At 53.4% G+C, this 13,911-nt stretch overlaps 1 protein-coding gene across 1 annotated transcript in view; it reads left to right on the top strand.

Moving 5' to 3' along the window:
- Window positions 1–1,873: 1,873 nt before the first annotated feature.
- Window positions 1,874–13,911, top strand: part of FAIM2 (Fas apoptotic inhibitory molecule 2) — a 33,469-nt gene continuing 21,431 nt past the window's right edge. The window contains exons 1-5 of the mRNA XM_010964261.3: window positions 1,874–2,254; window positions 5,693–5,891; window positions 8,591–8,694; window positions 9,106–9,170; window positions 9,638–9,691. Of these exons, the coding sequence (XP_010962563.1) occupies window positions 2,240–2,254; window positions 5,693–5,891; window positions 8,591–8,694; window positions 9,106–9,170; window positions 9,638–9,691 (437 nt within the window). The 5' untranslated portion in view covers window positions 1,874–2,239. The remainder of the gene's footprint in view (window positions 2,255–5,692; window positions 5,892–8,590; window positions 8,695–9,105; window positions 9,171–9,637; window positions 9,692–13,911) is intronic.

Here is a 13,911-nt window from a genome sequence, read left to right on the forward strand (position 1 = left end):
GGTCAAGGATGTGACCCCATCAAGCTCCCAGCTCACTCCGGGGAGCCCCTCACTGTTCCCAGCTCCCCTCAGGCACCCTGTCCTCTAACCACCCTGGCACTGTGCTGGGGCCAGCTCTAAACATGCCCTGGAGAGAGTGTTCCTCCTTGAGAAAAGTGATCTGTAGAGATCCCAGGCAAAGGACACAGCAAGTGCAAAGGCCCTGAGCTATGCTTGGCCCAGTAAAGGAACAGCCAAGAGACCTGTGTGGCTGGAGCGGAAGGAATGGGGAGAGAAGGAGTAGGTCAGAATCACAAACACATGAAAATGCCAAGTTCTACATAAATTCAGGCTCTGTGTAGCACCGCATGTCTGGGTAATAGTAATAGGAGTCACTGAATGCATTCCACATGCCTGATACAGTCCTCAGTCCTGCCAACACAAAACATCTACAGACAGGACCTCTTAGAGTTTAGCAGGGAGACGGACAAAGGAACTCCACAGTGCCATGTGACAGGTGCTGTGTCAGGGCACTCTGAAACCACAGAAGAGAGCATCTCACCTGAACTAGGGGCCAAGGAGGCCTCCTGGAGGAGATGGCACTTAAGCTGTCAAACAGGAGAAGGAAAATGCTCCAGAACACAGATGCAGAGAAGGAGGGGAAGGCCAGAAGCTGGGATGCTGGGTAGAGCTTCAGTAGCAGTGCCAGGGCCAGGGGCAGCTGGCTGGATGAAGGGCTAAGGAGGAGAGTGCTGGGACAGGGAGGCGCTCAGGCTTGTGGGGACTGACAGAGTCTCTGGACAGAGAGGCCCATGTTTAAGTAAGTGTGTGAGAAGTTGGTGGTTATAGAGTGGGAGACACCAAGTGAGTAGAGGTGGTAAAAAGACTTCAACAATTTACCTGCCGCCCCTGGGCCCTGCTTTGTCAGAAGGTAAGGGGCCACCGCCACCTGCACCAGGTCTTGGTTTCTCATCCCACCCTACAAGGTTCAGATCCTTCTTTTTAGGCAGATCTCAGTCCTCACTCTGGGGCAGCTCAAGACACTGGAAAGAGATTTCCTTGGTTAATAATAACTCAAATGCTTGCAACACATTGCGGTCTTCAGTGTACTTTCACCACAATGACCCACGCGTCTTACAGTAAACCTAGGAAGGACAGAGCTCTGCTGTTCTCCTTTCCATAGGAGCTGCTGCAGCTCAGAGAGGTTAAGGCTGTGCCAAAGTCACACGGCTAGTGGGTGACTAAATTGGGACGTGAGCCCAGCTCTTGAGACTGCAAATCCCACAGTAACACTGCAGCAACTGCAGAAAACAGGGCTTGGTGATGGCCAGGTTCCCAAGGACAAGCCTGGGAAAGGGGACGGGACCAGCCCTGGAATGGGGAAGAGATGGAAACAGGGGTGATGGAGGCTGAAAGTGAGGCAGAAAGGGGGCAGTGTAGGAGGTTGGAGAGGCTTTGACACAGAACTAGAGGTCCTCTAGAAACATCTGGTAAAATGTCCAGGCAGGGTTTAAAAAAACAGAAGCTGCATCCTCTCTCCCCAGGCCTCTGTGAGGGGCCTGTTGCTCCCATTTTGCAGGTGAGAAAAGGGAGGCAAGAGAGGGGCCCACATGGCTCGCCCAAAGGCCCACAGGAACTTAGGGCCCAGGGGCCCTGTTAGAAGCCTGGTAGGGTGACAAGACAGCGGAGACTTCCCACCCCAGCGTGGATGACGAAATAGAGATGATGAGACAGGAGGTGGAGATGGAGACAGAAATCAGGGCCGCATCCAAAGACGGAGGGGGGAAAAGGCAGAGGTACTGACGGAGCCTGTCAGCGGCAGAGACGGTGGAGAGATAAGGCCCTGATACCCAGATCCAGTTACTGGCAGGCAGCATCAGCTGATCGGGTGTCACACGCAGTCCTGGCGCTTGCTCCCGCCCGCGCGGACCCATCCACCTGGGGAGCCCCGCAGCGCAGCGCTCCCTAGTCCCGGGGAAGTGGGGGTGGGGTAGGGTACGAGGGTGGAGGGGGTGGGAGGAGGGGGCGGTGCGCCACCTCCTCCCCTTCCGCTGTCAAATCCGCAGAGACCTCCGCAGCAGCCTCCTGGCCCGCCCCAGATCCCCCCTCCCGCTCCTGGATGGTACGCTCCGGTCCTCCTGGCCTGGCTGCAGTGGATGTTGCTAGAACCCACGCGGAGGAAGGAAGAGACGCAGGCAGGCTGCGGTGACCCAAGCAGCCGCCCCTGCCTCAGGCACCCCCTTCCCCGAGAGACGGAACCATGACCCAGGGAAAGGTACCGACATCTCCCCCGCCTGCACCATCCTCCATCCTCTGGATCCCCCATTTCCCTGTCATCCTAAGCAGGCTTTTCGGACCACTATAAGCATCCTTCCTTGGCTTTTGTGCGAAGGTCCTCTGCGGTCCTTGCTGAAGTCAGAGGACCAGAAGGCCCATTTCAAGGAATGGGTTGTGGTCTCTTCCCTCCCACCAGGCTCACCTCTCCTCCCATCTACCTTCCACCCCATGCGTTGGCATAACAGGACTCTTCACAGGCGCCCAGGTCCCCTTAAGGAGTCAGCCTAGGTGTCTGGTGTGTGTCTGTGTAAGTGTATGCACCCCAGGGTGAGCCCTGAGGGGTAGTTCCTATAGGGCATGCGTCCCTCGGTCTATTCCCAGCCCCAATCATATTATGCTCATCTTTCATACCCTCCATAGAAGCCCCCCACCCAGCTCCCTGTCGTTATTCCATATCTGGATACATCCCCTGTGGTTGGGGGGCCGGGGGTGGTTGATGGCAATCCTGCTTAAGGATGCTCTAATTTTTGTTTTGGTTTTGGCCAGACATGGGATTGAATGGGACCAGATGAAACGTCTTCTCTTTTTCCCCCAATTTTAGACCTGCAATGTAGGGAAGGGGCTGGGGCAGAGACTTGGCTGGCCTAATAAGGTTATGTAACATCAACAGCCTGTGGAATTATACAACCACCAGGGCCTGGGGCAAAGAGGGAGGGTCCACTGGGCCTCTGCTTGGGGATGCTAAGGATTGGGCAGAGAAAAATAGAAGAGGGACCTCCCCTCCATTCCCCCTTCTTTTCTGCAAGATGAGCTTCAGAGCCAATGGCATTTTCCCTGAGCTCTCAGACCCTCCTTTCCTTGTTTTTAAGCTCATCATGCCTCAGAATGATGTCATTGGGTGATACCACTTTCTGCCATTGGGCAGACTGCATTTGAGGATGCCGGATATGTGTGTATGGGGGTCAGGGCCCAGGAGACTTGGGGGCTGGTCAGCAGGGTGGGTGTGGGTAAGAAAGACCAGCTTTGGACAGGGCTGAAGTCAGAGGTGATAATCCTTCTTTCACTACAAGCCCTGGGGCTGGACTCCGAGGCCCTTGGTTTTGGTGGGCTGAGATGGGTTTTCCTGGGCAGGACCCTGCTGGTCTGGGTGATGAAGGGGGTTGGTGAGTAGGAGGGAAGCGGATGAGCCAGGGCCCCATTCCCACAGGACTGGGATCCAAGGCCCTTCCCTAAGGATGCCTGGGGGGTATCCACTGTGGTGAAAATGAAGAGCTCCCCACTCTGTGGCTCCTCTGCCTCCACTTCCCACCCCCACCTTTATGAGTCACTTTGCCAACGCTGCTTCTTGCCCTGGGGTGAATGTATTGCCCTTCTTCCTCTGCCCCTCACCCCCAGCTTGCTCCCAGGTTTTCCAGGGATGGAAAAGACCCTTTCAGTTTAGTGGTCCTCAGAGCTGGATGGAAGCAGAGACCTTCCGGTGCTAGTCTGTCTCCGGGAAGCCTCAGCTAGACACACCCTGCAAAGAAGGAACTCTGTGGGGCTCTGCAGGTTTAACACCTTTTTGAAACCAGACCTAAATCCTATTTGTTTTCTAAGGCTCAGTCCTTTTGGTGCTGTTTCTGTTTTCATACCACCTCCGCCACCCCAATCTTCCCTTCTCTGGTGGCATCATTCAGGCCCTCACAGCTGGTAGCCTCTCACCAAAGCTAAACTTGCACATTGTGGGGCCTGGGGGGCATATCTGAGTGTAAACAGACTTGAGTTTTCAACCAGCCTTGGGGTATTTCCCACGGGGTTTCAGTTTCCTGGTCTGTAAGATGAAGGGGCTGAAATAAATGCTTTCTCTCTCAAGTCTGTGATTCTGTTCTGGTTTGGGTTTCCAATAGGCCGAGGCCAAAAAGAGACACTTAGCCCCGGGGCCTCTTGCCCCTCCTTTGCCCTGCAGCCCCCATTCCTCTCCCTCTTTTTCCCCTCTCCTCTCCCCTCCTTTCTGTTTCCCGGCTCTGCCATCCCCACCCACCTTGGTCATCTCCAGCCCAGCAACAGGAGGCCAGTCCCAGCGGATGGTACCTGGGCTCTGCAGCTCGGGGAACCATATGTGACTCTGAGTCATTCTTCCTTTCTGATCCTCAGTTCCCTCATTTAAAAACAGGGGTCAGATCTTTAAAAAAGACACAAATGAACTTATTTACAAAACAGAAACAGACTCACAGACATAGAAAACAAAATATGGTTACCAGGGGGAAGGGAAAGGATAAATTGCAGATACTAACTACTATATATAAAATAGATAAACAAATTTATACTGTATAGCACAGGGAATTATATTCAATATTTTGTAGTAACCTATAATGAAATAGAATGTGAAAAAGAATATATGTTTGTATATATATGACTGAAACATTATGCTGTACACCAGAAATTGACACAACATTGTAAACTGACCATACTTCAGTTAAAAAAAAGAAGAAAACAGGGATCAAAATACAGCTAGCAAAGTAGCAGAGTGATTAAGTGAGAAAAACGTTTATTTAGTATTTTTAAGGGCCTACTCCATGCCCAGCCCTTCCCTGGACCCCAGGGAAACAGTAGAACCATATAGAGCCAGTCCCTGCCCTGGGAACAGTAACCACCAATGGTGGGTTCTCCTAAAAATTTTCTTCTTCCTCAATTCTAATCCAGGTCCAGTGTGTGCCCCTGGCCAGCTCTGACCCTCCTAGAGCTCAGTTCTCCCATCTATAAAATAGACAGAGTCTTTTTCTTTTCCAGCCTTATTGCGGTATAATTGACAAATAGAAATCGTATATATCTAAGGTGTATGATGTTTTGCTATATCTATAACTTGTTAAATGATCACCACAATCAAGCTAGTTAACACATCCTTCACTTCGCAGAGTTACCTTTTTTTTTCCAGTGGCAAGAACACTTATCTACCCTCTCAGCAAATATCAAGTACACAATACAGTATTGTTAACTGTAGTCACCATGCTGTACATTAGATCTCCAGAACTTCTTCATTGTGCATAACTGAAACTTTGTACCCTTTGACCAGTGTCTCTCCATTTCCCCCACCCCTAAACCCTGGAAACCACCTTTCTACTCTGCGCTTCTATGAGTTCAACTATTTTAGATTTCACATATAAGTGAGATTATGCAGTTTTTGTCTTTCGGTGTCTGGCTTACTTCACTTAGTATAATGTCATCCAGGTTCATTCATGTTGTTGCAAATGACAGGATTTCCTTCTTTTTTAAGGCTGAATAATATTCCATTGTATATATACACCACATAAATTGGGGAGATTCTTGTCTGTTCCCCTGCCTTTCCTAATGCACATGAGAAAGTACCCACAGAAGTTCCAGAACTGAGGGGCTGCTGAGGAGGACTTGGAAAGCACCCTTTCCCTGGTGACTGTCTCCCTCTGCCTCTATTCCACAGCTCTCTGTGGCTAACAAGGCCCCCGGGACAGAGGGGCAGCAGCAGCAGACAAATGGTGAGAAGAAGGAGGCTCCAGCAGTGCCCTCGGCCCCACCTTCCTATGAGGAGGCCACCTCCGGGGAGGGGCTGAAGGCAGGCGCCTTCCCCCCAGCCCCCTCAGCTGTGCCTCTCCACCCCAGCTGGGCCTACGTGGACCCCAGTAAGTCTCTCAGCTCCTGGAGACTGGAGCATCAGGGGAGTGGTGGGCCCAGATGGAAAACGTGGGTAGGAGGAAGTTGCCCAGAAATAGATGTACTGTGTGGTTGTTGTATGAGGCTCTGATATCAAAGGGTTGGGATTTGGAGGACTGGTCTGAGGGTAGGTTAAGGAGAAAGCCATGAAAGAGGAGATATGGTGTCTGCAGTCATCATTCTCTTGGATGGGGAACAGGGGTTTCTGAGTCACGAAGCTAGGGCAAAAAGAGGGGATGGATGTGAGAGAAAAACCAGGAGCTAGTCTAGAAGAGAGGGATGCAGAGAAGGGATGGGAGAGGTCAGAGTGGATGCAGGAAGGAATAGAGTGAGGCTATAGCTGACCAAGGCCTTAGCTAGGGCTGGCTCCCTGGGAGTAGGGGTGCAGTGTGCTTACATATTGGCTGATCTGAACCCTTCGTGGGGACATGTCTCCACAGAGGCCTCAGGGTTGTTGGGGGCTGTGAGCCTGAGGATCCACTTCACCCATTACCCTCCTTGTCTCTTTTCCTTCCCCCAGGCCTTAACTGGGGGCAGGAGAGCATGATGTGGGGAAGGTATGTGGATGCCAGCCTCAGCATGCCTCATGGCCAGACACAATTCATAGGCAGACCCACCCAGCCTGATGACAGCTCCTTGCAGACTGAGAACCGCAGCTGGTGGGGTCCCCTCTGTTAGGTGGGGCAGCCCGTGGGAGCTTTACCTCAGGGCTGGGAACACACAGCTCCTCACTAGCTGTAAGGATGCCTTCCTCAGCCCCTTCACCCTCCCTCAGCAGTCCCTTGACCCCTCCCCCACGTTATCAACACCCCCTCCTCCCCCACAGAATTCTAGAAGAGATCCTGAGGACAATGCCTCAGACAGAGTCTCTCCTCACAAAGAGTGGCCACCATGGTCCGCACCTCCCACCACAAAGCCTCTCAGCCCAGAGCCAAGCAGACTTACCCCACTGTGACCTACTGGAGGGCCTTTGAAGGTCTGGTATTATGGGAGCCCTTCCCACTGCCCCTGACACTTTTTCATGTCAGGCTGCTTTTTATCCCCTTTTCTCCCCTCTGTGGCCTGGCCATTTGGGCTTTGAGAGAGGTTGTAGAGGGAACATGAAGGAGTGAAGGATAAGAGGTTGAGGGTCCCCAAGCCCCAGGTTGGCAATGGGTCTACCTCCCTCCCCCTTCCTCATTTCCCATATCCTGGTGGCCAGGACTGGCTGCCTAAAAGAATGTTTTCCCAAAAGCTGTTGGGGCAGAGGAAGGCAGTTCATTTCAGTCAGCATATGACAAATGTTTACTAAGTGTGTTCCAGGTACTGTCTGGCACTAGGCTAATTTCTGGGGATGCAATAATTTGTAAGACCTGCCCTCACAGAGCTGACTGTGTAGACAGGTAAGTGGACAACCACCACACAGTGAAACAGGTGCAGTGATGGTGGCCTGGGCAGTTCAACTAACCTGCTTGACAGTCAGGGAAGACTTCTTGGAGGAGGGGGTATCTTCGTGGAGTCCTGAAGGATGGCGTGTGTTAGGTGGGGAAATGAGTGTCCATGGCTGAAAGAAAGAATGTGCAGAGGCCCAGAGGAAAGAGAGCACATCGTTGAAAAAAATATAGTCAGGCTGGGGAAAAGTAGAATAGATAGTGAGCAGTGGGGCTGGAGGGCTCCTGGGAGGCTGAGAAAGCTTTGTTAAGGAACTTAGACTTGAGTAAAAGGCAGTGGGGAGCCATCAAAGAGCCTGAAGCAGGGCACTGCCAAGGTCAGCTTTGAAAGACCAAGATGGAGGCTATTGCTGTGGAGGGGAAGGTCACAGAGAACTGGCGGGGACAGTGGAGGAGAACAGAGTGGACACATCTGAGGCCTTAGGAACAGCCCAGAGGAGGGATGAGAGAGAGAAGGGTGTGTAGTCACCATCAGGCACAGAGCTCTCACTTTTATCTCATTTCGTCCCCATGAGGTGGGTATCACTGACCCACATCATAGAAGAGACTCAGAGGGCTGGTGACTTGCTTAAGGTCACACCGCTGGTCAGTCTTGAGGAGGAATCCACATGTTTGCCTGTGGAGCCCATGCTCTTCTGAAAGCCTGAGTCCTGGGACCACACCCCACAGCTTCATCCTCACCTCATTCTTGCCCTTGTCCTGACTTTATTCCCGCCTCTGGTCTCCCGTCATCCCTGGTTCCCAGCTGGAGCACCAGCAGGTCCACCAATCCAGCAAGTCCCCAGTTCCCACCCCAAGGGCCTCAGAGCAAGCTGGGGTAGGACCTTTGAGCCAGGGGTGTGCAAGGTGGCCCTGGGAGAGTGGTTGTCCCTCTCAGCTTCCCAGCCATGAGGGAGCCAGAGTGTCCAGGGAGGGGGGTGAGGGACATGAGAAGGAAAGGTCACACTGGTATGGCAGAGCTTGGCCCACAGGGAGCCCTAGCCAGCATGGAGTGGGTGAGGAGGGGAGATGATAGTTCATTCTCAGGACTTGGAACAAGGAAGGTGAGAGGCATCCTGGGAGAGAAATCTGGGATCTCTGTGGGATGGGTGGGCCGGGAATTTTGAAAATGGGGCTAGAGAGAAAGGCTTTGCCTGGCCGGGAGAGCCAGTCCAACAAAAGGCAGCACTGAGCAGGTGGCCACTGGGGACAGTGTTTATATGTATGGCGTTCTCATGGCCCTCCCCTGCCCCCTCAAGGCAGCAGTTCCAGCTATGAGAGCGGTTTCCCCACTGGAGACCATGAGCTCTTCACCACCTACAGTTGGGATGACCAGAAAGTTCGCCGAGTCTTCATAAGAAAGGTAACTGCCTCCCCCAGCTCTCCAAGATGGGAAGGCTGGTTTGGGGGAGCCCCAGAGAAGCCCCGACCCAGCCGTCTGCCTCAGAGGCCATCCCTCTCCCCGTCCCTTCTGATCCCAGCTGACAGCACTGCTGGGAAGTGGGGGCGCCCCCTGCTGTGCCTGATCACAGGGTCTCTTCTCTCCAGATCCTGCGGGTGTGGGATCTGGGGTGTCTTTGCTCTCCTTTCACCTTGCCCTGGATCCAGTCCAATGACCCCCTAAGGAGGAGGGTGGAGGGCACAGGATGTGGGTCTGAAGGGTAGGTTGAGTCACCGGGAAGCTGGGCTCTTCCCTGAGCCTTGCTGGGGGCCTAAGCCTCCTTGGCCTACAACAGGGCCTCCCAAGCTGAGTGGAACCCCCTCCCACCCCTAGGTCTATACCATTCTCTTGATCCAGCTGCTGGTGACTTTGGGTGTCGTGGCTCTCTTTACCTTCTGGTGAGTTGGCCGTGTGGACCAGCATGTTCTAGGGGTGGTATGGCCAGGCCTCAGGTAGGGGTGGGAGATCCAGAAGCAGACAGTTCTTGGAATGTTTGCCTGAAAATATTTGAGCAGGGCAGCAGCCACCCTCATGCTGGAGAGGAACCTTAGCGCACACGGAGGGGGTCCTCCATCCAATGTGGAGGGGGGGAGCGGGGTGGCCTTAGTGCTTTCCAGGCCTGCTGGTCTCTGTGAAGTGGTTGTTCCTCTCAGATGCACCAGCCCTACTCCTGGGCATGGAGTCTCAGCCTGAGACCATGGCTGGGGCTCCCTCCGCCCTCTGCAGTACAGCCCTCCTCTCTTCTCTCAAGGACTCAGGACTTCTCTTAAGTCCTGTGACATGGGTGGGGGAAGGGGCAGGTGCAGATGTTGAAATAGAAATGGAGACAAAGGGTACATTCTGATTCTCCCTCTCTTCTCTGCAGTGACCCCGTTAAGGACTATGTCCAGGCCAACCCAGGCTGGTACTGGGCATCCTAGTGAGTATACCCTAGACCCCTTCCCAGAGCATCCTCAGTGGCACAAGGTGGGAGAATCCCAGCCCATGGCCTCTCCCCACCCCACAGGAACCGTCCTCACAAGGCCATGATCAGAAGAGCCTTTATAGGGTGTTTAGATCTGAGAGGGAGGAGAGGAGATGGGAGTGGGTTCTGCTGCCTGCTCAAGGAGGGAAGGGTGGGGCTGGGGTCATGCTGGTGAGACCGAGACCTTGGCCCTGAAGAGAAGGGGTGCTGGAACACCTTGGCCCACGCTAATGATAACGTTGCTACTCTTATTAATGTGGCTGTTATTAGTGCTTACGAATTATTAATCATAATAGCTACCACTCACAGCATGCCTAATAAGGGCCAGGTATTGCTCTGTGCGCTTGATACACTGTTGCTTTCGCTCCTCAAATCTACTGGGTACAATTACCTCAGAAACTAAGGCTCAGAGAGATTGAGTAATTTGCCCAAGGTCACACAAGTAGACAGTGGTAGAGATGGGATTCAAACCCAAGAATCAGGTTGAGGCTTGTGCTCATAATTCCTCTGCCCAGCAGACTCCCTTCCTCTTGAGCACTGGGCTCCTGCTTGTCCCATCCTCTTTAAGGAACATGGCAGGTAACTTGAGAGAAGGTCGTTCTGACCTTCCGATGTGGGCAATCACGGAGTCATTCTGGATCATTTCAGGCCGGGCCACCCTGGGCTCAGAGCAGAATTACTATCACCCAGGATCCTTTAGCACCCACTGTGAGCCCAGCTTGGAAGTAGGGGAAGGTAGTGGATGGCACAAGGTAGCCTGTGAAAGAGTGGCGTCCAGAGGAGGTGGAGCACTCAGTCCACATCAGGGGGTGCACCTCAAAAGATGAGCCAAGAGGACTGGGGACCAGAGTGCCTTAAGCAAAAGCATGGGAATGGGAGTGCACGTGGCCCATTTGGTCAGTTAGGGACTAGGCTGGCAGAGTGCTGGAAGGCTCAAGGGAGGGGAATCTGGGACAGCCCAGAGAGCAGTGGGGCCTTCTGGGAGGCTCTGAACGTCCACCCAAGGAGCTTGCCCACTACGGCTGTCCCAGGCCTATGTCTGGATGGAGATCTGGTGGGAATATGGGTTTAGCCCAAAGCCTCCTGGACCACCCAAGCCCAGAATAGTCCCAGAGTGGACCCCGAGTTAACAGAAGCCAGCCAAAGGCTGACAGGAGGGAGACAGCCTGGCCTTGGGGACTCCTCAGAGGAGCAGGGGAGTGGAGGAGGGGCTCAGTCAAGTTGGGGGTCCCTGGGGAGGAGACATTCACACTCAGAGCCTTTCTTAGGGCACAGGATGGAGGGCCTGTCTGCAGACCAGGCAGGGACGGTGCATCTTGAGAATCTGGGGACACTGTAGGGTAAAGCTAATGAGGCCCCAGGGACCGCCACCCAGGTCAGCACACACGGTGGGTTGGCATGGCTCCCGGCACGTCAGCACTGCCTGGCAGCCTCGGTGCCCTGAGACCTTGGGAATGGAGTCCCCAGGCCTTTCATCAGGCCTTCTGCTGAGAGGTCTTCAGGACCCTATGCCCTGAGCAGATGGTGGCGGGGGCACAGCCCAGGAATAAGCAAGCTTGAGAAGCAGGGGCAGAGTCTACCTCCCTGAGGGTGGATGTGAGAATCTGACCTCTGAATAGTGAGATTTAGTGTCCTTCCTGCTCAACATCTCCAGGCAGAAAACAGAGACCTGGAACTCAGAGGTGGGTGGGGGTGGAGAGAAGTTGGAAGGGGGTGTGGACCTGCGCTTTTCATGGGGTATCACAAAGCCTTAAAGGTGCTTGGGAATTCACCATCAAGGTACTGCTCTGTTCTTCAGAAAGCCAGTCTGTGGCTCTGCCCCCACTGTCCCCTCCCCAACTCTCTGTCCATCCTGCCCCTGCCCCCAAAGTTTATCTCCAGGTCTGAGACCTGTTGGGTCTCACCTCTCCAACATACCAAGCCCTTAATGGCAATAAGAATAAAACAGGTCTTTTTCTATGTGTGTGGCACTGTGCCATGTGATTTGCAGATATTCTTCGTTTTAATCATTAACAACCATACCAGGCAGATATTATTATTATCCCCATTTTATAGATGAGGAAATTGAGGCTCAAAGAGAAGTTATTGCTTACTAAGCAGCACAGCCAGGATTGAAGTCTGTCTTTCTGATTGCAAAGCCCAAGCACTTGCCCCCAGTGTTCTGCTGCCTGCCCCCACCCCTAGCCGGGAACTGGTCCTAGAGCAGGATGAGTTGGGGGAGGACTCTGGGTTCAGACGCTGGCCTCCACCTGAGCCTCACTCCTCTGTCTTGACACTCTGTAAACAGACCATGGCTCCAGCCCAGGCCCTGAGGCCCAGGCTCTGACAAGCAAGTCAGTCTTTCACTTCTGTGACTCATTCTTCGCTCCTGGGGACGGCAGCCTTCCAGCACCCAGCACCCTGCAAGCGCCCCTCCCAGCTCCCGCTCCCCGCCTTTCTCCAGGCCCCAGTCATCTCCTTCAGTGGGCTCTTGCCTTATTGTTTGATTGCTCCCTCTGAGCCCTGACAGCGGGACCTGCGAGCCTCCCTGAGGTGGGGAGGAGTGAGGGCTGTGGGGTAGAGGAAGGGGAACCCAGCAGAGGAGGAAAAGTGTGAGACCAAAGCTGGGGGGAGGTGAGCCTGAGCCTCTCCAGGAAGCTGTCAATCAGCCAGATTCTAATTATAATAATAACAACTCCCATCCGCAGGTCACTACCCTGTGCCAGGCCCTGTGCTAAATGCTCCAGCCATGCATGCCCTCATTCAGTCCTCGCTACAGCCCAGTGAGCTGGTACCAGTATTCCTGTTTCACATAGCAGGAATCTGGGGCTCTCCAATTAAGTAACTTGTTCAAGGTCACACGATGGTGGTGGTAGAACTGGGATGTGAACTCGATTGTCAGGCTCCCAAACTGCACCATAACATGCCAGGACAGCAGTCCCTCTGCCCTTCCTCCCGACCACTCACCTTGAGGGTTGAGGAGCTCTGGACCATAGGGAAAAGGAGGCTGGGCCTTGCCCTTAAGAAGCTTCCAGTCTGGCCAGGGAGACAGGCCCCACGCCCAGGATGCACATAGACAAGGCTATTATTATTATCATTATTTTTGAAGTGACTGACCCGTGACTCAAGGGAGACCAAAGAGCAAATGCTGGGGTGTTTCTCAATAAATGGGTCAGGATGACTCCACCGTCCCTCACGGAGCAGGGTATCCTGCGGCCCTGGCCCTGGCACTGAGAACCCCTCCATCACTGTGACAGTGGTGTGCTTCATTTGAGAACCACTGAAGGGTAGGGAAGGATGAAGATAGAGGGCTCCCAGTCACCAAACCCAATAGGCTTGTCTCAACCCCCACAGTCCCTGTGCATTCACATTTCATCTAGAAATATTTAAAGGTCAGGCCCCAGGTTAGGCAATAGCTTGCTCTGGATGCTACATCTGGGTCGGGGTCAGATGAGCGGGCCTGTAGGGTGTGGGGTCCAGGGTGCAAGCTTTGGTTGAGGTATGCCCGTGGGTCACAGCCCCTCTAACCCCAGTCTCAGGCGTCCTGGTCTGTTCGTCCTTTCTAGCCGCAGCAGCAGAGTGATGGGCACATTGTGAGGGTGCCCAGGGCGATGAGGGTGGAATGGAGGGACAGAGTGCAGGGAGGGATGGGCTGGAGAGGTGGGGGAGCGGATCTTGCAGGGCTTTGCCAGGTCTTTGGAATTTTAAACAGATGAGTCACATGATCGGATATGCCTATAGTTTGGAGAGTGGAAGGCAGGGCTGGAGGCAGGAAGACCAGATGGACAGAGGTGGCCTGACCTAAAAGGATGGTAGTGGAAATGGAAAGAAGGGAACAGATATTTTGTCTTTTTTTAAAATGTCTATCTCTTTTTTTTTTTTAATTCTTTTGGGGGGGCAGTAATTAGGTTTATTTATATATATATTTAATAGAGGCACTGGGGATTGATCTCAGGACCTCATGCATATTAAGCACCATGTACTTTACCACTGAGCTATACCCTCTCCAAAGAGGGGCAGATTTGAGAGCTACCTGGGTAGAGGATCCACAGGTCCAGGTGACTAGTTGGGCGTGGCAGGGTGAGAGTCAAAGCTGACTGAGGTCACTGGTTGGGTGACTTGGAGGCTGCGCAACTTGTCCTTTGCAATAGGAGATGCAGGAGAAGGAGCAGGGAAGAGGGCAAGTTTGACTCTAA

The sequence above is a fragment of the Camelus bactrianus genome, chromosome 12 (assembly GCF_048773025.1).
Source record: "Camelus bactrianus isolate YW-2024 breed Bactrian camel chromosome 12, ASM4877302v1, whole genome shotgun sequence".
Lineage (NCBI taxonomy): Eukaryota > Metazoa > Chordata > Mammalia > Artiodactyla > Camelidae > Camelus > Camelus bactrianus.